The sequence below is a fragment of the Oncorhynchus masou genome, chromosome 1 (assembly GCF_036934945.1).
Source record: "Oncorhynchus masou masou isolate Uvic2021 chromosome 1, UVic_Omas_1.1, whole genome shotgun sequence".
NCBI classification, from domain to species: Eukaryota; Metazoa; Chordata; class Actinopteri; order Salmoniformes; family Salmonidae; genus Oncorhynchus; species Oncorhynchus masou.
The window spans coordinates 4,989,546-5,014,131 of NC_088212.1; the positions used below are offsets into that span (position 1 = coordinate 4,989,546).

General features: G+C 45.6%; 1 protein-coding gene and 1 non-coding gene across 2 annotated transcripts; one reads left to right on the plus strand and one right to left on the minus strand.

The window, feature by feature from the left end:
• The first annotated feature begins 8,821 nt into the window (after positions 1-8,821).
• Positions 8,822-8,897, plus strand: trnav-uac (transfer RNA valine (anticodon UAC)). The gene has a single exon. It is a non-coding gene; the product is annotated as a tRNA-Val (tRNA).
• Positions 8,898-11,640: 2,743 nt separating this feature from the next.
• On the minus strand, positions 11,641-20,486 carry LOC135509798 (proepiregulin-like). Its single transcript, XM_064930697.1, is given in 6 exon segments — positions 11,641-12,129; positions 12,396-12,542; positions 12,740-12,863; positions 12,960-13,067; positions 19,449-19,493; positions 19,496-20,486. Coding segments are annotated over 6 exon segments (552 nt in total). The 5' UTR covers positions 19,557-20,486; the 3' UTR covers positions 11,641-12,062.
• Between the last annotated feature and the right edge of the window lie 4,100 nt (positions 20,487-24,586).

Here is a 24,586-nt window from a genome sequence, read left to right on the forward strand (position 1 = left end):
ACCACCTCAGTGTTAACAGTGGTCTTCCTATAGCACACACCCCCTCAGTGGTCTTCCTACTGGGACACACCTCCTCAGTGTTAACAGTGGTCTTCCTATAGGACACACCCCCTCAGTGGTCTTCCTACTGGGACACACCACCTCAGTGTTAACAGTGGTCTTCCTACTGGGACACACCACCTCAGTGTTAATAGTGGTCTTCCTACTAGGACACACCACCTCAGTGTTAACAGTGGTCTTCCTACTAGGACACACCACCTCAGTGTTAACAGTGGTCTTCCTATAGGACACACCACCTCAGTGTTAACAGTGGTCTTCCTATAGGACACACCACCTCAGTGTTAACAGTGGTCTTCCTATAGGACACACCACCTCAGTGTTAACAGTGGTCTTCCTACTGGGACACACCACCTCAGTGTTAATAGTGGTCTTCCTACTCGGACACACCACCTCAGTGTTAACAGTGGTCTTCCTATAGGACACACCACCTCAGTGTTAACAGTGGTCTTCCTACTGGGACACACCACCTCAGTGGTCTTCCTACTGGGACACACCCCCTCAGTGTTAACAGTGGTCTTCCTATAGGACACACCACCTCAGTGTTAACAGTGGTCTTCCTACTAGGACACACCACCTCAGTGTTAACAGTGGTCTTCCTACTAGGACACACCACCTCAGTGTTAACAGTGGTCTTCCTATAGGACACACCACCTCAGTGTTAACAGTGGTCTTCCTATAGGACACACCACCTCAGTGTTAACAGTGGTCTTCCTATAGGACACACCACCTCAGTGTTAACAGTGGTCTTCCTACTGGGACACACCACCTCAGTGTTAATAGTGGTCTTCCTACTCGGACACACCACCTCAGTGTTAACAGTGGTCTTCCTATAGGACACACCACCTCAGTGTTAACAGTGGTCTTCCTACTCGGACACACCTCAGTGTTAACAGTGGTCTTCCTACTGGGACACACCACCTCAGTGTTAACAGTGGTCTTCCTACTGGGACACACCACCTCAGTGTTAACAGTGGTCTTCCTACTAAGACACCACCTCAGTGTTAACAGTGGTCTTCCTACTGGGACACACCACCTCAGTGGTCTTCCTACTGGGACACACCCCCTCAGTGTTAACAGTGGTCTTCCTATAGGACACACCACCTCAGTGTTAACAGTGGTCTTCCTACTAGGACACACCACCTCAGTGTTAACAGTGGTCTTCCTACTAGGACACACCACCTCAGTGGTCTTCCTACTGGGACACACCACCTCAGTGTTAACAGTGGTCTTCCTACTAGGACACACCACCTCAGTGTTAACAGTGGTCTTCCTACTAGGACACACCACCTCAGTGTTAACAGTGGTCTTCCTATAGGACACACCCCCTCAGTGTTAACAGTGGTCTTCCTACTGGGACACACCACCTCAGTGTTAACAGTGGTCTTCCTACTGGGACACACCACCTCAGTGTTAACAGTGGTCTTCCTACTGGGACACACCTCCTCAGTGTTAACAGTGGTATTCCTACTGGGACACACCACCTCAGTGTTAACAGTGGTCTTCCTATAGGACACACCCCCTCAGTGTTAACAGTGGTCTTCCTACTGGGACACACCACCTCAGTGTTAACAGTGGTCTTCCTATAGGACACACCCCCTCAGTGTTAACAGTGGTCTTCCTACTGGGACACACCACCTCAGTGTTAACAGTGGTCTTCCTATAGGACACACCACCTCAGTGTTACCAGTGGTCTTCCTACTGGGACACACCACCTCAGTGGTCTTCCTACTAGGACACACCACCTCAGTGTTAACAGTGGTCTTCCTATAGGACACACCACCTCAGTGTTAACAGTGGTCTTCCTACTGGGACACACCACCTCAGTGTTAACAGTGGTCTTCCTACTGGGGCACACCACCTCAGTGGTCTTCCTACTGGGACACACCCCCTCAGTGTTAACAGTGGTCTTCCTACTGGGACACACCACCTCAGTGTTAACAGTGGTCTTCCTACTAGGACACACCACCTCAGTGTTAACAGTGGTCTTCCTACTGGGGCACACCACCTCAGTGGTCTTCCTACTGGGACACACCTCCTCAGTGTTAACAGTGGTCTTCCTATTGGACACACCACCTCAGTGTTAACAGTGGTCTTCCTACTGGGACACACCACCTCAGTGTTAACAGTGGTCTTCCTACTGGGACACACCACCTCAGTGTTAACAGTGGTCTTCCTACTGGGACACACCACCTCAGTGATAACAGTGGTATTCCTATAGGACACACCACCTCAGTGTTAACAGTGGTCTTCCTGCTAGGACACACCACCTCAGTGGTCTTCCTACTGGGACACACCACCTCAGTGGTCTTCCTACTGGGACACACCACCTCAGTGATAACAGTGGTCTTCCTATAGGACACACCTCCTCAGTGTTAACAGTGGTCTTCCTGCTAGGACACACCACCTCAGTGTTAACAGTGGTCTTCCTACTGGGACACACCACCTCAGTGTTAACAGTGGTCTTCCTACTAGGACACACCACCTCAGTGTTAACAGTGGTCTTCCTACTGGGACACACCACCTCAGTGTTAACAGTGGTCTTCCTATAGGACACACCTCCTCAGTGTTAACAGTGGTCTTCCTATAGAACACACCACCTCAGTGTTAACAGTGGTCTTCCTACTAAGACACCACCTCAGTGTTAACAGTGGTCTTCCTACTGGGACACACCACCTCAGTGGTCTTCCTACTGGGACACACCCCCTCAGTGTTAACAGTGGTCTTCCTATAGGACACACCACCTCAGTGTTAACAGTAGTCTTCCTACTAGGACACACCACCTCAGTGTTAACAGTGGTCTTCCTACTAGGACACACCACCTCAGTGGTCTTCCTACTGGGACACACCACCTCAGTGTTAACAGTGGTCTTCCTACTAGGACACACCACCTCAGTGTTAACAGTGGTCTTCCTACTAGGACACACCACCTCAGTGTTAACAGTGGTCTTCCTATAGGACACACCCCTCAGTGTTAACAGTGGTCTTCCTACTGGGACACACCACCTCAGTGTTAACAGTGGTCTTCCTACTGGGACACACCACCTCAGTGTTAACAGTGGTCTTCCTACTGGGACACACCACCTCAGTGTTAACAGTGGTCTTCCTACTGGGACACACCACCTCAGTGTTAACAGTGGTCTTCCTACTGGGACACACCACCTCAGTGTTAACAGTGATCTTCCTATAGGACACACCACCTCAGTGTTAACAGTGGTCTTCCTACTGGGACACACCACCTCAGTGTTAACAGTGGTCTTCCTACTAAGACACCACCTCAGTGTTAACAGTGGTCTTCCTACTGGGACACACCACCTCAGTGTTAACAGTGGTCTTCCTACTGGGACACACCACCTCAGTGTTAACAGTGGTCTTCCTATAGGACACACCACCTCAGTGATAACAGTGGTCTTCCTACTGGGACACACCACCTCAGTGTTAACAGTGGTCTTCCTACTGGGACACACCACCTCAGTGGTCTTCCTACTGGGACACACCACCTCAGTGTTAACAGTGGTCTTCCTACTGGGACACACCACCTCAGTGTTAACAGTGGTCTTCCTACTGGGACACACCTCCTCAGTGTTAACAGTGGTCTTCCTACTAGGACACACCTCCTCAGTGTTAACAGTGGTCTTCCTATAGGACACTTCACCTCAGTGATAACAGTGGTCTTCCTATAGGACACACCTCCTCAGTGTTAACAGTGGTCTTCCTATAGGACACACCACCTCAGTGGTCTTCCTATAGGACACACCACCTCAGTGGTCTTCCTACTGGGACACACCACCTCAGTGTTAACAGTGGTCTTCCTACTGGGACACACCTCCTCAGTGTTAACAGTGGTCTTCCTATAGGACACACCACCTCAGTGTTAACAGTGGTTTCCTACTGGGACACACCACCTCAGTGTTAACAGTGGTCTTCCTACTGGGGCACACCACCTCAGTGGTCTTCCTACTGGGACACACCACCTCAGTGTTAACAGTGGTCTTCCTATAGGACACACCACCTCAGTGTTAACAGTGGTCTTCCTACTGGGACACACCACCTCAGTGTTAACAGTGGTCTTCCTATAGGACACACCCCCTCAGTGTTAACAGTGGTCTTCCTACTGGGACACACCACCTCAGTGTTAACAGTGGTCTTCCTATAGGACACACCACCTAAGTGGTCTTCCTACTGGGACACACCACCTCAGTGTTAACAGTGGTCTTCCTATAGGACACACCACCTCAGTGTTACCAGTGGTCTTCCTACTGGGACACACCACCTCAGTGGTCTTCCTACTAGGACACACCACCTCAGTGTTAACAGTGGTCTTCCTATAGGACACACCACCTCAGTGTTAACAGTGGTCTTCCTACTGGGACACACCACCTCAGTGTTAACAGTGGTCTTCCTACTGGGGCACACCACCTCAGTGGTCTTCCTACTGGGACACACCCCCTCAGTGTTAACAGTGGTCTTCCTACTGGGACACACCACCTCAGTGTTAACAGTGGTCTTCCTACTAGGACACACCACCTCAGTGTTAACAGTGGTCTTCCTACTGGGGCACACCACCTCAGTGGTCTTCCTACTGGGACACACCTCCTCAGTGTTAACAGTGGTCTTCCTATAGGACACACCACCTCAGTGTTAACAGTGGTCTTCCTACTGGGACACACCACCTCAGTGTTAACAGTGGTCTTCCTACTGGGACACACCACCTCAGTGTTAACAGTGGTCTTCCTACTGGGACACACCACCTCAGTGATAACAGTGGTATTCCTATAGGACACACCACCTCAGTGTTAACAGTGGTCTTCCTGCTAGGACACACCACCTCAGTGGTCTTCCTACTGGGACACACCACCTCAGTGGTCTTCCTACTGGGACACACCACCTCAGTGATAACAGTGGTCTTCCTATAGGACACACCTCCTCAGTGTTAACAGTGGTCTTCCTGCTAGGACACACCACCTCAGTGTTAACAGTGGTCTTCCTACTGGGACACACCACCTCAGTGTTAACAGTGGTCTTCCTACTAGGACACACCACCTCAGTGTTAACAGTGGTCTTCCTACTGGGACACACCACCTCAGTGTTAACAGTGGTCTTCCTATAGGACACACCACCTCAGTGTTAACAGTGGTCTTCCTATAGGACACACCTCCTCAGTGTTAACAGTGGTCTTCCTATAGAACACACCACCTCAGTGTTAACAGTGGTCTTCCTACTAAGACACCACCTCAGTGTTAACAGTGGTCTTCCTACTGGGACACACCACCTCAGTGTTAACAGTGGTCTTCCTATAGGACACACCACCTCAGTGTTAACAGTAGTCTTCCTACTAGGACACACCACCTCAGTGTTAACAGTGGTCTTCCTACTAGGACACACCACCTCAGTGGTCTTCCTACTGGGACACACCACCTCAGTGTTAACAGTGGTCTTCCTACTAGGACACACCACCTCAGTGTTAACAGTGGTCTTCCTACTAGGACACACCACCTCAGTGTTAACAGTGGTCTTCCTATAGGACACACCCCCTCAGTGTTAACAGTGGTCTTCCTACTGGGACACACCACCTCAGTGTTAACAGTGGTCTTCCTACTGGGACACACCACCTCAGTGTTAACAGTGGTCTTCCTACTGGGACACACCACCTCAGTGTTAACAGTGGTCTTCCTACTGGGACACACCACCTCAGTGTTAACAGTGGTCTTCCTACTGGGACACACCACCTCAGTGTTAACAGTGATCTTCCTATAGGACACACCACCTCAGTGTTAACAGTGGTCTTCCTACTGGGACACACCACCTCAGTGTTAACAGTGGTCTTCCTACTAAGACACCACCTCAGTGTTAACAGTGGTCTTCCTACTGGGACACACCACCTCAGTGTTAACAGTGGTCTTCCTACTGAGACACACCACCTCAGTGTTAACAGTGGTCTTCCTATAGGACACACCACCTCAGTGATAACAGTGGTCTTCCTACTGGGACACACCACCTCAGTGTTAACAGTGGTCTTCCTACTGGGACACACCACCTCAGTGGTCTTCCTACTGGGACACACCACCTCAGTGTTAACAGTGGTCTTCCTACTGGGACACACCACCTCAGTGTTAACAGTGGTCTTCCTACTGGGACACACCTCCTCAGTGTTAACAGTGGTCTTCCTACTAGGACACACCTCCTCAGTGTTAACAGTGGTCTTCCTATAGGACACTTCACCTCAGTGATAACAGTGGTCTTCCTATAGGACACACCTCCTCAGTGTTAACAGTGGTCTTCCTATAGGACACACCACCTCAGTGGTCTTCCTATAGGACACACCACCTCAGTGGTCTTCCTACTGGGACACACCACCTCAGTGTTAACAGTGGTTTCCTACTGGGACACACCACCTCAGTGTTAACAGTGGTCTTCCTACTGGGGCACACCACCTCAGTGGTCTTCCTACTGGGACACACCCCCTCAGTGTTAACAGTGGTCTTCCTATAGGACACACCACCTCAGTGTTAACAGTGGTCTTCCTACTGGGACACACCACCTCAGTGTTAACAGTGGTCTTCCTACTGGGACACACTACCTCAGTGTTAACAGTGGTCTTCCTACTGGGACACACCACCTCAGTGTTAACAGTGGTCTTCCTACTGGGACACACCACCTAAGTGGTCTTCCTACTGGGACACACCACCTCAGTGATAACAGTGGTCTTCCTATAGGACACACCTCCTCAGTGTTAACAGTGGTCTTCCTACTGGGACACACCACCTCAGTGATAACAGTGGTCTTCCTACTGGGACACACCACCTCAGTGTTAACAGTGGTCTTCCTACTGGGGCACACCACCTCAGTGTTAACAGTGGTCTTCCTATAGGACACACCTCCTCAGTGTTAACAGTGGTCTTCCTATAGGACACACCACCTCAGTGGTCTTCCTACTGGGACACACCACCTCAGTGTTAACAGTGGTCTTCCTACTGGGACACACCACCTCAGTGTTAACAGTGGTCTTCTGACTAGGGCACACCACCTCAGTGTTAACAGTGGTCTTCCTACTGGGACACACCTCCTTGGTGTTAACAGTGGTCTTCCTACTACACCACCTCAGTGTTAACAGTGGTCTTCCTATAGGACACACCCCCTCAGTGTTAACAGTGGTCTTCCTATAGGACACACCCCCTCAGTGTTAACAGTGGTCTTCCTATAGGACACACCACCTCAGTGTTAACAGTGGTCTTCCTATAGGACACACCCCCTCAGTGGTCTTCCTACTGGGACACACCACCTCAGTGTTAACAGTGGTCTTCCTATAGGACACACCACCTCAGTGTTAACAGTGGTCTTCCTATAGGACACACCCCCTCAGTGGTCTTCCTACTGGGACACACCACCTCAGTGTTAACAGTGGTCTTCCTACTGGGACACACCACCTCAGTGGTCTTCCTACAAGGACACACCTCCTCAGTGTTAACAGTGGTCTTCCTATAGGACACACCCCCTCAGTGTTAACAGTGGTCTTCCTATAGGACACACCACCTCAGTGTTAACAGTGGTCTTCCCATAGGACACACCACCTCAGTGTTAACAGTGGTCTTCCTATAGGACACACCACCTCAGTGTTAACAGTGGTCTTCCTACTGGGACACACCACCTCAGTGTTAACAGTGGTCTTCCTACTAGGACACACCTCCTCAGTGTTAACAGTGGTCTTCTGACTAGGACACACCACCTCAGTGTTAACAGTGGTCTTCCTATAGGACACACCTCCTCAGTGTTAACAGTGGTCTTCCTACTAGGACACACCACCTCAGTGGTCTTCCTACTGGGACACACCACCTCAGTGTTAACAGTGGTCTTCCTACTGGGACACACCACCTCAGTGTTTAACAGTGGTCTTCCTACTGGGACACACCACCTCAGTGTTAACAGTGGTCTTCCTACTGGGACACACCACCTCAGTGTTTAACAGTGGTCTTCCTACTATTTATATTGTATTATACATGATGCATTTGGAAATGAGACCTAGGTCTCAATGTCTTCCCTGTCATCATTTTTTTTAAACATCATTTGTATAAATTTGCATAAAATAACTCAGTAACATTAACTCTTGAACCTGTTACATGCTTTTTCCATTGGACCTTAGCACGTCGGGCGCTCTGATTGGTACCCTCCCCTCGTTAGTCAGTGTGTGTTATCCCAGCTTGTCCCCTCGTTAGTCAGAAGTTGTTATCCCAGCTTGTCATCTCGTTAGTCAGAAGGTGTTATCCCAGCTTGTCATCTCGTTAGTCAGAAGGTGTTATCCCAGCTTGTCATCTCGTTAGTCAGAAGGTGTTATCCCAGCTTGTCATCTCGTTAGTCAGAAGATGTTTCCCAGGCGATATTTAAGAGCAGCTGGCCCAGTGCTCCAGGTGGTATGAGAGATGTTGATAAACCCAAACTGTCTGTCTTGTATCTCCCCAGGTATTGGTTTGGTTTGCTCCACTTATTTTCCCTACATATTATATGTTAGTGTGGGTTGTTGTTTTCGTTTGCCTTGTCTGAGGTAAATTTAGTAGGCACTCATGGTGGGTGTCATTTGGATCCCACTTTCTCTCACCCCCCTGTCTTTCAAAACACTTTCTGATATTTTATTTTTGGGGGAAACGTAACAAACCGTTCAAGCTAGATACACCAAAACTTTCACATGCTCAGGCTATCCTAAATTCAAATTCTTTTACTTTTTAAAATCAAACTATTTATTATAAAATATGCATACATTAGCATTATGGGTCCTGTTTGGCTCAGTCGGTAGAGCATGGCGCTTACAATGCCAAGCGTCGTGGGTTCGATTCCCGCTGGGGCCACCCATATGCAAAAGTAGTGGCCCCAGCCGACTTGTAAGTCGCTTTGGACAAAAGCGTCTGCTAAATGGGATATATTATTATTAAAAAAAATAACTCAACAATAGTAACTGTTCAACTGCAAATTCTTTTACTTTTGTTAAATAAAACTTTTAGTACTGTGTGTTGAAATCCAGGTTACCCATCCAGAGGTGTGTGTGTGTGTGTGTGTGTGTGTGTGTGTGTGTGTGTGTGTGTGTGTGTGTGTGTGTGTGTGTGTGTGTGTGTGTGTGTGTGTGTGTGTGTGTGTGTGTGTGTGTGTGTGTGTGTGTGTGTGTGTGTGTGTGTGTGTGTGAACTAATGATTATGTGAGTTAATGTTCACTCAATAACATGGTGTGTTTGTTTAACGAGCCATTTAGTACAGGTCATTACCTCTGGATAATGTAATGAGGAGGAAGTGTGCTTCGCGTGTACAGTAATCAACCCGAATCTCCAGCTAAAACGCTAACTCCTGCCTTAACTGGGGTTCCTGAATTACTCCTTGACGTTTACGTGGTGCCACGTGTTTCCGAAACTTAGCTGTCAGTCAAAAGCTGAAAAAAAAAGTGTAACTAAAATGTGAGTCTATGCATTCATTCTGTTAAAGGTTAAAGGTTAAGTTTTGGATTAAGGCTTAAAACTACAAAAACATCACGCAACCTTCCGAGCCTGAGTTTGTGGCTTAAACCCTTCCCCTCCCCCACCATCCCCATCTCCATCCACAACGCAAATAGCAAGCCTGTTAGAAGATAACAGGTGCTCACTTTGCCCCTAAAGGACGGCATAGCTTCCACATTTGGGTCAGGTCCAAACGTGACCCGGTACCTGCAAGAATCAGCATCTCCTGGCATAGTCCAAAAGATAATGGGGAAAAGTAGTAGTGGTGACTGTGTGTAGTGGAGACCAGATATAGAGCATATCTGACCCTCATATTCTCATAAATATTTCACCCAAGCAAGGTCTTTTCGTCTGCCATTTTTCTTGTGTACATTCCTGTTGTAGTGGAATGTGGAGAATTATTTTGCTTACTCTGAAGTGTTGAGTTATGATTTCATCACATCGGACTTCGAGGATTTCATAACAGAGCTTAACTCTTCAGACGGGGGGGGGATTCGAACCGGAGTTAAGCACGCGTTTAAAAACAGTAACAGAGACATACTCCATCTTCTTTCCATTGAACACACGCGTCAATAGTCAAGCTCCAACTACTACAGGAATTTTAATCTTGATCTTCTTAGTCCCAACTTCCACAGAAACTCCAGAAATCACACCCGTGATTGGTGCCCTGCAGTCACCTCTCTCTCTCTCTCCTGGATTCTGGTGAGGCACAAGGCAGTCACCTCCCTCTCCTGGATTCTGGTGAGGCACAAGGCAGTCACCTCTCTCTCTCCTGGATTCTGGTGAGGCACAAGGCAGTCACCTCCCTCTCCTGGATTCTGGTGAGGCACAAGGGAGTCACCTCCCTCTCCTGGATTCTGGTGAGGCACAAGGGAGTCACCTCTCTCTCTCCTGGATTCTGGTGAGGCACAAGGCAGTCACCTCTCTCTCCTGGATTCTGGTGAGGCACAAGGGAGTCACCTCTCTCTCCTGGATTCTGGTGAGGCACAAGGCAGTCACCTCTCTCTCTCCTGGATTCTGGTGAGGCACAAGGCAGTCACCTCTCTCTCTCTCCTGGATTCTGGTGAGGCACAAGGGAGTCACCTCTCTCTCTCCTGGATTCAGGTGAGGCACAAGGGAGTCACCTCTCTCTCTCTCTTTGATCCTGTTGCCATCACTTTCTTCACCATCTTGGCAACATCAATTGGATCTGCCAGGTACATCAAATAGCACTCCTACTACAAACTGAAGTAGTTGAATCATGAGCAGTAGGCCTGCTAGACGCTGGATTAACTGTGATGTTAGCTATCTCTTAGTGACTGTAGCCCAGCCAGTATTCTCATCTTTGCTGGCCCCGTCGGCAGGGTAGCCTAGTGGTTAGAGTGTAGAGGCGGCAGGGTAGCCTAGTGGTTAGAGTGTAGAGGCGGCAGGGGTAGCCTAGTGGTTAGAGTGTAGAGGCGGCAGGGTAGCCTAGTGGTTAGAGTGTAGAGGAGGTAGGGTAGCCTAGTGGTTAGAGTGTAGAGGAGGCAGGGTAGCCTAGTGGTTAGAGTGTAGGGGCGGCAGGGTAGCCTAGTGGTTAGAGTGTAGAGGAGGCAGGGTAGCCTAGTTGTTAGAGTGTAGGGGCGGCAGGGTAGCCTAGTGGTTAGAGTGTAGAGGAGGTAGGGTAGCCTAGTGGCTAGAGGAGGCAGGTAGCCTAGTGGTTAGAGTGTAGAGGAGGTAGGTAGCCTAGTGTTTAGAGCGTTGGACTAGTAACCGAAAGGTTGCAAGTTCAAACCCCCGAGCTGACAAGGTACAAATCTGTCATTCTGCCCCTGAACAAGGCAGTTAACCCACTGTTCCTAGGCAATCATTTAAAATAAGAATTTGTTCTTAACTGACTTGCCTAAATAAATAAAGGTTAAATTAAATATTAAAACTCATCTGTCATTCTCTCTAGCACCAAAAAACAAATATATTTTGTATGGATTTCTATTTAATAAACACACTGCTCCTCCCCCCAAAAAAACTCACGTCACAAGCTAAATATTTGGTGGCATTTGGTCACACTTTAGAGCCCTCGTTGTAGGTGTGTTTGTGTATGTTCAGAGCTAAGGACCAAGGATGACATTCAGATGGCCTAAAGACACAACTACAAAGAAAAAAGGACAAGTTTTATTAGAAGTTTCATAAATAAAAAAAACAAAACAAATATTTGTATAATTTAAAATACTGCATATGAAGTTCAATAACTGTAACAGACATGATACCAAACAGGATAGTCAGCCATTCCAACATGAAGGAGACAGAAATAGTCTTTACAGCCATGCAAAACGTACTCCTGGCAAAAATACATTTTCAGTTTGAGACACACACACACCGTAGAAATGCTGGAGTCGTGTTCAGTAGGCAGCATGGAAGAAAACTGAGTGAAACATGATCCGTTACAAAACTATTTAAAAATAAAAGTTTTTCGTTGCGTGCCCGAATGAATGTAACCCTGGTAAGTAACAGAACTACAGTATATTATGTAACATAATGATTGACCTTATGGCTACTGTCAAACATACACACGTCACACCATCTGCACCTCCTGGTACGTCTGCTGTTTCTGTTGGGTTGGACATCTATTTCTCTTGTACCTGGAACAGTAGGAGCAGCCAATGACACACAGATACAAACAGACACAAACACAGGACTGGTGGGAGGAGCTATAGGAGGATGGGCTCATTGGAATGGCTGGAACGGAATCATTGGAACGGAATCATTGGAACGGAATCATTGGAACGGAATCAAACATGTTCCATATGTTTGATAACGTTCCATCTCAGCCATGACAATGACCATCCAGTAGCTCCTCCCACTAGCTTCCTCTGACACATGCTCTCTCTCCCCCCCTGTCTCTCACCATCGGCAGAAGAAGTAGAAGGCGCCAGCGATGCCTATAGACAGAAGGCCCCCACATACCACCATCAGGATGACATGCTCTTCTTTCATTGGCTGAAACACCATCTCCAGGTGAGCACACCTGGGCCCGTAGTAACCCCTCTCACACCTGGAGAGAGAGGGACATGAGTCACGCAACCCCTCTCACACCTGGAGAGAGAGGGACATGAGTCACACGCGCACACACACTCCATCCCATTACTGAGCACCACACATTACAGAGCTCCATCACACACACACACACCAGGTAAACTACACCTTTATATGTATGTGACAATAAATCATATAATATTTGTTCTCTCTTACTTGCAGTGGTGTTCGTTGAGATCCAGCAGTAAGAGACATTCGCCGTTGAGACAGTAGCTCTCCAGATTGGAGTCACATTTGCGGATCATCACCTTCTCCATGTGAGGACGGGACTGCTCCTGGTCTGAATCAAAACACCAATAACCAACCAAATATTTAGATATTTTTTAAACTATATACTATGTCAGGTCAGTAGTACCAGTCCAGGAAGAGGGTCTACCTGCTCTTGTTCCTGCCTCACAGTGGGAGCAGGGGGGGCTGGTTGGGGCTGGCTGTGTGGAGGAGAGGACATCTGTAGAATGTACATCAGGCCAGACTAATAACAGACCTGTGTGTCAGAGAGAGAGAACAAGCAAAATACCCTTTCAGCAAAGAGGTTGTACCCTCCACATCACCCCACGGGCCATGGCAGTTGTCCCCTCCATCCTCCACATCACCCCACGGGCCATGGCAGTTGTCCCCTCCATCCTCCACATCACCCCACGGGCCATGGCAGTTGTCCCCTCCATCCTTCGCATCACCCCACGGGCCATGGCAGTTGTCCCCTCCATCCTTCACATCACCCCACGGGCCATGGCAGTTGTCCCCTCCATCCTTCGCATCACCCCACGGGCCATGGCAGTTGTCCCCTCCATCCTTCGCATCACCCCACAGGCCATGGCAGTTGTACTCTCCACATCACCCCACGGGCCATGGCAGTTGTACTCTCCACATCACCCCACGGGCCATGGCAGTTGTCCCCTCCATCCTTCGCATCACCCCACGGGCCATGGCAGTTGTCCCCTCCATCCTCCACATCACCCCACGGGCCATGGCAGTGGTCTGATCTCTACTCAAAATGTCATCCTGAAACTCTTAACGGGATTGAGTTGAATGTTTTATTTTACCAGGCAGGCCAATTAAATAACTTACTGTTTACAATGATGGCCTGGCAAAGACCGTTAAAGACCAGCCAAGCTCCATGGCAAGCTCCATGGCAAGCTCCATGGCAAGCTCCATGCCATTCTATCCACATGACGGAGGAGAGGAGTTGATTTTGTGAAGGTGCCTGGCACAGACTGGCAGTGGTCAGTATGCCAAGCTCCATGCCAAGCTCCATGCCAAGCTCCATGCCAAGCAGACGGGGTATTGGGTTGTCAAAAAAGGCCTCCGTGTTAAGATGGATGCCAGTCTATTTCTGCCCTCTTGCTCCTCAACTCCTGATGAAATTGTCACGTTTAGCATGATGTAAACAGACTGGTACAGCGGCTACCCCGACGCGGCTCTGTCTGGCAACGCCACATTCCCGAGACATGACTTAATGATGCAAGGTTAACGTCTCCATCCCCAAGGCACCAAATATGCAGGTTGGCATTCATTGGGATGACTCATGTACTGAAGGTATCTCTGTAGATTGGTCACTAGCTGGCACTGCCACAAAGTCACAATATCAGATTTTAAATCTAACCTTAACCACATTGCCAACCCGAATGCCTAACCCTACATTTCTGATTTCATTCATTTTTAACGATATGGAAGGGCATCCAATCAAAAACGCACTTGATTGGAAACGGATCATTTAAGACATGTTAATTGTGTATTTAAACACTCCTGTAATAAAAATGATTACAAATCAGAATCCGTTGAACATGTCATCTTTCTTCTCAAATCAAGGAGGACATAAAACAATAGATTTAAGACATGACACGTAGTTCAATTACACTGAAAAAAAAGCAACATGTAAAGTGTTGGTTTCATCTTTCATGAGCTGAAATAAAAGATCCCAGAAATGTTCCATACTCACAAAAAGCTTATTTCTTAAAAAAAAAATAATAATAAAGTGCACAGATTTGTTTACATCCTTGTTGTATGTGTGTAGGGCTGTTTCCAGGCATAAGTGACAAACGGTATTAACACAACATGTAAAGTGTTGGTTTCATGTGCTGAAATAAAAGATCCCAGAAATGTTCTGTATGCACAAAGTGTATTTCTATCAAATTGTGTGGACAAATTTGTTTACATCCCTGTTAGTAAGCATCCACCCACCTAACAGGTGTGGTATAAATCAAGAAGCCGATTAAACTGCATGATCATTACACAGGTGAACCTTGTGCTAGGGACAATAAAAGGCCACTAAAATGTGTAGTTTTGTCACAATGCCACAGATGTCTCAAGTTTTGAGGAAGCGTGCAATTGACTGCAGAAATGTACAGCGGAGATGTTGCCAGAGAATTGAATGTTCATTTCTCTACCATAAGCCGTCTCCAACCTCATTTTAGAGAATTTGGCAATACGTCCAACCGGCCTCACAACCGCAGACTGTGTGTACGGCGTCGTGTGGGCGAACGGTTTATCGATGTCAACGTTGTGAACAGAGTGCCCCATGGTGGTGGGGTTATGGTATGGAGCAGGCATGAGTTAGACAAAACGAACAGTTGCATTTTAGCAATTTTACTTCAGAGATACCATGATCCTGAGGTCCATTGTCGTGCCAGTCATCCGTCACCTCATGTTTCAGCATGATAATACACGGCCCCAATGTCACAAGGATCTGGACACAATTGCTGGAAGCTGAAGATGTACCAGTTCTTCCATGGCCTGCATACTCACCAGATATCATGGCTCTAGAGAGACAGCGTTTTTCAGTTCGCGCCAATATCCAGCAACTTCGCACAGCCATTGAAGAGGAGTGGGACAACATCCCATAATCAACAGCCTGATCAAAAGGAATGTGTCGCGCTGCTTTTTAGAATGTATCTGTGACCAACAGATGCATATCTGTATTCCCAGTCATGTGAAATCCATAGATTAGGGCCTAATGAATCTATTTCAATTCACTGATTTCCTTATATGCACTGAAACAGTAAAATCTTAGAAATTGTTGCATGTTGACTATATATTTTTGTTCAGTGTATTACAGAGCTCAGTGCTTATTATGGGATGTATTAGGTTACGAAATCAGACTATCTGGGTGTAGATGTTGAGATGTTAGAGACTGAACGATTCAGAACATGAAAAATCATATTTGTCTCAGTAAAATGTATTTTATAACATGAAGTGAAATTTCAACAGCAAAGTACATTTTTCACCCACTCAGGGCAGTGTGGGTAGACACCCTAGATCAGGGCTGTTCAACCCTCTTCCTGGAGATCTACTGTCCTGTGGGTTCAGTCCAACCCTAATTTAACACACCTGAATTTACTAATTAGCTGCTGATCCCCCAAGAAGAGGGTTGGACTGAACCTACAGGACGGTAGATCTCCAGGAAGAGGGTTGGACTGAAAACCTACAGGACGGTAGATCTCCAGGAAGAGGGTTGGACTGAACCTACAGGACAGTAGATCTCCAGGAAGAGGGTTGGACTGAAAACCTACAGGACGGTAGATCCCCAGGAAGAGGGTTGGACTGAACCTACAGGACAGTAGATCTCCAGGAAGAGGGTTGGACTGAACCTACAGGACAGTAGATCTCCAGGAAGAGGGTTGGACTGAAAACCTACAGGACGGTAGATCTCCAGGAAGAGGGTTGGACTGAAAACCTACAGGACGGTAGATCCCCAGGAAGAGGGTTGGACTGAACCTACAGGACGGTAGATCTCCAGGAAGAGGGTTGGACTGAAAACCTACAGGACGGTAGATCCCCAGGAAGAGGGTTGGACTGAACCTACAGGACAGTAGATCTCCAGGAAGAGGGTTGGACTGAACCTACAGGACGGTAGATCCCCAGGAAGAGGGTTGGACTGAAAACCTACAGGACGGTAGATCTCCAGGAAGAGGGTTGGACTGAACCCCTACAGGACAGTAGATCTCCAGGAAGAGGGTTGGACTGAACCCCTACAGGACAGTAGATCTCCAGGAAGAGGGTTGGACTGAACCTACAGGACGGTAGATCCCCAGGAAGAGGGTTGGACTGAACCCCTACAGGACGGTAGATCCCCAGGAAGAGGGTTGGACTGAACCCCTACAGGACAGTAGATCCCCAGGAAGAGGGTTGGACTGAACCCCTACAGGACAGTAGATCCCCAGGAAGAGGGTTGGACTGAACCTACAGGACGGTAGATCCCCAGGAAGAGGGTTGGACTGAACCTACAGGACGGTAGATCTCCAGGAAGAGGGTTGGACTGAACCCCTACAGGACGGTAGATCTCCAGGAAGAGGGTTGGACAGCCCTGCCCTAGACATACAGTGCCAGTCAAAGGTTAGGACACACCTACTCATACAAGGGTTTCTTTACTTGTACTATTTTAGAATAATAGTGAAGACATCAAAACTTTGAAATTACACATGGAAACATGTGGTAACCAAACAACAACAAAAAAAGTGTTAAAAGAAATCAAAATATATTTTATATTTGAGATTCTTCCAAGTAGCCATCCTTTGCCTTGACAGCTTTGCACACTTGGCATTCTCTCAACCAGCTTCATGATGTAGTCACCTGTAATGCATTTCAATTAACAGGTGTGCCTAGTTAAAAAGTTAATTTGTGGAATATCTTTCCATCTTAATGTGTTTGAGCCAATCAGTTGTGTTGTGACAAGGTATGGTATAGCCCTATTTGGTAAAAGGCCAAGTCCATATTATGGCAAGAACAACTCAAATAAGCAAAAGAGAAACGACAGTCCATCATTACTTTAAAACATGAAGGCCTGTCAATACAGAACATTTCAAGAACTTTGAAAGTTTCTTCAAGTGCAGTCACAACCATCAAGCGCTCTGATGAAACTGGCTCTCATGAGGACCGCCACAGGAAATGAAGACCCAGAGTTACCTCTGCTGCAGAGGATAAGTTCATTAGAGTTACCAGCCTCAGAAATTGCAGCCAAAATAAATGCTTCAGAGTTCAATTATCAGACACAGAGCAACATCAACTGTTCAGAGGAGACTGTGTGAATCAGGCCTTCATGGTAGAATTGCTGCAAAGAAACCACTACTAAAGGAGATTGATATGAAGAAGAGACTTGCTTGGGCCAAGAAACACGAGCAATTGACATTAGACCGGGAAAATCTGTCCTTTGTTCTGAAGAGTCCAAAATTTAGATTTTTGGTTCCAACCGCTGTGTCTTTGTGAGACGCAGAGTAGGTGAACGGATGATCTCTGCATGTGGGGTTCCCACCATGGAGGAGGAGGTGTGATGGTGCTTTGCTGGTGACACTGTAAGTGATTTATTTAGAAGTCAAGGCACACTTAACCAGCATGGCTACCACAGCATTCTGCAGTGATACGCCATCCCATCTGGTTTGCGCTTAGTGGGACTGTCATTGGTTTTTCAACAGGACAATGACCCAACACACCTCCAGGCTGTGTAAGGGCTATTTGACCAAGAGGGAGAGGGATGGAGTGCTGCATTAGATGACCTGGCCTCCACAATTACCTGACCTCAACCCAATTGAGATGGTTTGGGATGAGTTGGACCTCAGAGTGAAGGAAAAGCAGCCAACAAGTGCTCAGCATATGTGGGAACTCCTTCAAGATGGACTGGCTGCATTCCAGGTTAAGCTGGTTGAGAGAATGCAAAGTTATCGTCAAGGCAAAGGGTGGCTACTTTGAAGAATCTAAAATATATTTTGATTTGTTTAACCGTTTACTACATGATTCCATAGTTTTGATGTCTTCACTATTATTCTACAATGTAGAAAATTAGTAAAAGACAAAGAAAGACCCTTGAATGAGTAGGTGTGTCCAAACTTTTGACAGGTACTGTAGACAATTTTGACTTTGCAGCTGGCCCATCTCGTGGAAAATGCTCAGTTCTGCCTCCAGGGCTAAATTCATGACTATCAACATCAGCCTGCAACAAGAATAGAATATGTCTTCATCAGACAGCCAAAAAGTATTGTAACCAGGTAACAAAATACAGTACCATAGTAGCTTAAACAATAGACAGGTAAATATTCCTCTACTGTTCCTGTAACCATGGCAGCCAACATATTTTTTTATTTTTTCAAACAGCTGGGTTGATGAGGCCAATAAAGAGGCATTATGATAATACCCACTTGTCACACAATGGTTGAACCAAAGTGGAATAGACATTGATTTGACGTAGGAGCCCCGTGGGTAGGTTTGTTATGAGCAGAGAACACAGGAAGAAATAAAAATAAATAAAATCACTGAATTATTGCAATGTTTGTTTATGTGTAAATTAATCCCATTACGGATGGGTTGCCAACTGGCTATCTGACAAGAAAATTAAATTACATTTATTCAAATGTATATAATGTCAGGTAGAAAAAGTCATCAGAAGTCACATTGGGTAAAACGGAATAGTGTGGATGCACAACCCTTCCTGTATGTAGAATTTATGCAGCCAGTCCCTCCCCAGATTTCCATTTGAGACAGAAATGTCTCAAGAGAAGCCCTCGGTATGAGGAAGCACAATCACGTCTACAGTACACCATGCTCCGAGACGTGATGTCCCCTATGGCGTACATCACTGCATTCTTACAGGATTAGGCTATTTAAACTTTTCACACCTTAAAAAAAAATTGGACGATGTCAATTGACGCTGTGAATATTTCTCTATATCTATCCTTTTCTAAAAACAAGTCATTACAAATAAAGTGTGTAGCCAGTGAACATGTAATCACATAGGCTGAAGCGATTTGTTTTCTGACGCGCGTAATGTTTGCGCCTCTCCAAATAACATTGTACTTTTACACAGTTGCTTTATACTTGTCCATTTATCTGAGACTAAATGTAACTTTTAAAAATTAAACTGATGCCATTAACTCACCGAGAAATGAGAGCAGGGTGGACGATTGTGGGTTCCTCATTGCTCTTTAGCGGTCGGAGATGGAGAGAGACCGCAGCACAGAGGATGGGCCGCTTTTAAGTGGGTCATGCAGGAAACCCTATCTGCGGTTACACAGGTATGCACCTATCGCGGTGGACTACTGGCATTTCCGACCTGTCAAATAGATGTATTACCACGAAGGTTGTCTCGTATTGGCCTGCGGGCTCAAAACCAGACTAACAACCACATTAGGCCTCTGCTGTTCCAGATGAAAAGACACTGTACACAATCAGGTTTGCTTTAATACAGGGCGTGGACAGCCATCATGGACAGCCTGCTTTGCTTTTATTCATAAATCCTTTCCAAAAGGTTTTATTGGCCCCGACCTCCAGCATCATGTACGGTAAAAGAAGGCACTAAAACTAGATCAAACGCTCTTAATGCCAAACCTGTAATTCAAAAGGTCCTTTTAATTTACAAAGAACTGTCAAATCCGGATTATTGTGTTATGTTTGATTACAAGGTTTGGTCTGGGAATCAGGTGTTAGGATAGAAGATGTAGAATCTTTATTGTCCATTTGGTGAGATCATAGACTTAATAAATCCACCTAAAGTCGACTGTCATTTTGAATGTTGAATTGCTCCCTGTGCGTTTATGCTATGAGATTAACCCTTTAGTGTACTGGCTGCCGTTCGATCCCCTCTATCAGCCTTTTTCTACACATAAGAGGATCCGGACAAGAAATCGTCTGTAAAACAGTGTGAGCTACAAACGAATATTTCACCAATATCGAAAGGGGAGACTCACGAGCGCGACAGTCGGTTGTTTGGCTCTATGACTTCCATACGATTTATGGCAGTCGTCTGAACGCTTTGTAGCAGAAATCCTGATTTTAAGAAGAGGTCTTTTCACAATCGACTGTCCAGATCAAACCATGGGAGCTACAGACTAATATGTCACCCATAACAAAAGGGGATACGAACATGACGGTGTTCGTCGATCTGCTCTACACGGCAAACAAGCATCAGGGGAGTCATCTGAATGTAACCCAGGACCCGGATGTACAAATTGCAAAAAGTGAATAGGGGGTGAAATGAGCCAAAAATAACATGACAAAACATGGGTATTTCCCCCCTGAGTTTTCTTATATCTCTCAGATAAGGGACAGACACTTCAAAATCTTGTCCCTTATGATTATTTTTTTGGACTTGTCTGTTTTGCCTTTTCTGGGTGTGTTATTCAATGTATTTTTATGGGCTATAGCCGTAAAGGCCAAATGAGTCCCCCCCCACCCTCAAAAAAAGTATATATTTTTTTTTATACCCATAGGGGGACTAAAATTGTAAATCATACATTTAATGACCATATTTAAACAATTCCATATGTTAGCTTAGTAGTTATTGTTATCTAAGGGCTTAGACCTACAGGGGTTTTAAAGTATTTTGATTGAAATCTCTATAGCCAACTGTTTAACATCCAACTGCCCCCCAAAGCCTTTGATTTTGCATGAGTCCCAAGTGTGTGTGTGTGTGTGTGTGTGTGTGTGTGTGTGTGTGTGTGTGTGTGTGTGTGTGTGTGAGACATTGTAAGCTATTCTAATTCATGAACTGTATATATATATATATATATATGTATATGTAATATATATATATATATACAAAAGTATATCGTATTGATGTCTTTTCAACCAAGTTTTGCACACTGAGACTGGTTCTTTGGCTGTCACACACACACACACACACACACACACACACACACACACACACACACACACACACACACACACACACACACACACACACACACACACACACACACACACACACACTCTCTCTCCCCTCTCCTTTCTCTCTCTCTCTCTCTCTCTCTCTCTCTCTCTCTCTCTCTCTTTGTCTTCTCTCCTCTCTCTCTCTCTCTCTCTCTTTCTTTGTCTTCTCTCCTCTCTCTCTCTTTCTGTCTTCTCTCCTCTCTCTCTCTCTCATACACACATTTACTGTCATTCACTAAACAGATATCAAAATGTCAAAACGTTAGCTGGCTTGCTATAACCAATGGCTACAACAGGTCAAAATTTAAACTTACCATGTCCATGGAGGATTAGCCAGAGAGATAATGTTAGCTCGCTAAAATTAGCCCAGTTAGCTAATGTTAGCTAGCTAGTTCGCAAATATTGTCTTGATGTTCTTCTCCCCAACAAACCACCACACTCCTTATAGAAAACAAGAATGCAGGAAAACAGGGACTACCACTTAGCAGTCAAATCTTTTCAAAGTTTTCTGTTAACACTTCCTTTTAAGGGGTCCTTACTACAGTGTAATTCCACATGTAATTACACTGTAACAAGTATTATAGTTACAATATAATAACAATATGTAACTGGTAGTAATTGTGGTCTGTAATTACAGAGGTGTAACAATGAATGTTTGTTACCATGCTTGTCACAAATGGGCAGATTTCCACTAAATTCCCCAACTTGTTTTTTTTTTCACTTCTTCTCATCTGCATTCAATTGATTAACAACCTGTGAAGAAAGGTTTAGATAGCTTGGTTGTTCTTCCTGTGGTTTTTGAGGCTGTAAACTCCTCCTAAGGAACACAGACATTCCAGTCTCTCACGTTAGAGAACAGAAGGGAGTTGGGCTGCTGCCTTATAATTTACGATGGGCGTGAGGTCATAGCCCCCCCCCCCCCCACATCAATCCCTCTATACCTCTCCCACATCTCTGTATAACTGTGATCCACTATAACCTGATCCTCACAGGCCAGTCATGACAAGGAATAAGGCACTATTTCAAAGCATGTAATATTTGCCTAAGTACATCTAAGTGGGACAATAAACACGTAATAGAGTACATGTCATATTTGCACAAGTACAATGAAATTACTAGTTGTTACACAGGATGTATCTAGTTCAAATGAAGTGTGTCTTGAGAGGTGAAGTTACTTTAGTAATTATAGTGTACCTACAAAGTACGCTACAGATCCTGACAGATCTAATCGCTTCTGAAAACGCCATCGACATCGTTTTTTTTCAGAGTCGTCCAATTTGGTTGAAAACCGTGGACATGGCAACCCTGCTTGACCTCCTAAACATTCCAAAACATTCGCTCCAAACTCTCCCCCCTGCCAACCACTGAGCTTCCTGTCCCCACCATCTTCTGAATGTTCCATCTAGCTCCAAACTCTCCCCCCTGCCAACCACTGAGCTTCCTGTCCCCACCATCTTCTGAATGTTCCATCTAGCTCCAAACTCTCCCCCCTGCCAACCACTGAGCTTCCTGTCCCCACCATCTTCTGAATGTTCCATCTAGCTCCAAACTCTCCCCCCTGCCAACCACTGAGCTTCCTGTCCCCACCATCTTCTGAATGTTCCATCTAGCTCCAAACTCTCCCCCCTGCCAACCACTGAGCTTCCTGTCCCCACCATCTTCTGAATGTTCCATCTCGCTCCAAACTCTCCCCCCTGCCAACCACTGAGTTTCCTGTCCCCACCATATTTGGCGGGGACAGGAAACTCCAACCAGATGCTTGACACGCATTCTTCCGGTGAAACATCCATTTGTTCTACAGTGCATTCTGGGAAAGTATTCAAACCCTTTCACTTTTTCCATTACAGACTTATTCTGAAATTGATTAAATTAATAATTTTCCTCATCAGTCTACACACAATACAAAATAATGACAAAGCGAAAAACAGTTATGTTAGACATTTTTGTTAAATGTATTAAAAATTAAACTGCCACTGATGGGAAAATGTGCATATGTTTAAAAAAAAAAAGAAGTTTTATGCAGATCTTAGAATATTTGCGTGAAAATCTGTTGCCAAGTGTATAGAAACTATAGCCACCCTAAAGACTCTGGCAAGCGTGCTAGTCCAGTGTCACTTTGATTTTACCTGCACAACATGCTTCACCAGCAGTCCCAAACATCTAAAGAATAAGCCACCAGCCAAAACAATCTAGTAAGAATTGTGCTTAAACTCCCCCCTCACACTCATCTGGAGGTCGAGCATTTTAAGCAGCTAGTCTGGCAATCTGTGGAATAAAATCATCTTGGTCTTATCCACGGAATCAGCACGGACTCAGCCCCCAGATACCTATCTAACTTTTTAACTCTTTTTTTAAAAAACATTTCTTACCAGAGCCAGAGACTCAAATATTGAGCTTTTAAAATAAAAAAAAATATGAGTGTATCTGGTAAGAACAGATGTGTATATACTGTATACCGGCACGGTTGAGTGGAACAAACTACCACAGAAACGGCAAGCCATGCCAACCATAACCACTTTTAAAAAGAATGTCAAAAGGCTGGTGAGCAGTAGACATTGATTTTTGTCCATCTCTGTAATGTGTCTCTGTAATGTGTCTCTGTAATGTGTCTCTGTAATGTGTCTGTGTCTCTGTAATGTGTCTCTGTAATGTGTCTCTGTAATGTGTCTCTGTAATGTGTCTCTGTAATGTGTCTCTGTAATGTATCTCTATAATGTGTCTCTGTAATGTGTCTCTGTAATGTGTCTCTGTAATGTGTCTCTGTAATGTATCTCTGTAATGTGTCTCTATAATGTGTCTCTGTAATGTGTCTCTGTAATGTGTCTCTGTAATGTGTCTGTATCTCTATAATGTGTCTCTGTAATGTGTCTCTGTAATGTGTCTCTGTAATGTGTCTCTGTAATGTGTCTCTGTAATGTGTCTGTATCTCTGTAATGTATCTTTGTAATGTGTCTCTGTAATGTGTCTTTGTCTCTGTAATGTGTCTCTGTAATGTGTCTCTGTAATGTGTCTTTGTCTCTGTAATGTGTCTCTGTAATGTGTCTCTGTAATGTGTCTCTGTAATGTATCTCTGTCTCTGTAATGTATCTCTGTAATGTGTCTCTGTAATGTATCTCTGTAATGTGTCTCTGTAATGTGTCTCTGTAATGTGTCTCTGTAATGTATCTCTGTAATGTATCTCTGTAATGTATCTCTGTAATGTGTCTCTGTAATGTGTCTCTGTAATGTATCTCTGTCTCTGTAATGTGTCTCTGTAATGTGTCTCTGTAATGTATCTCTGTCTCTGAAATGTGTCTCTGTAATGTGTCTCTGTAATGTGTCTCTGTAATGTATCTCTGTCTCTGAAATGTGTCTCTGTAATGTGTCTCT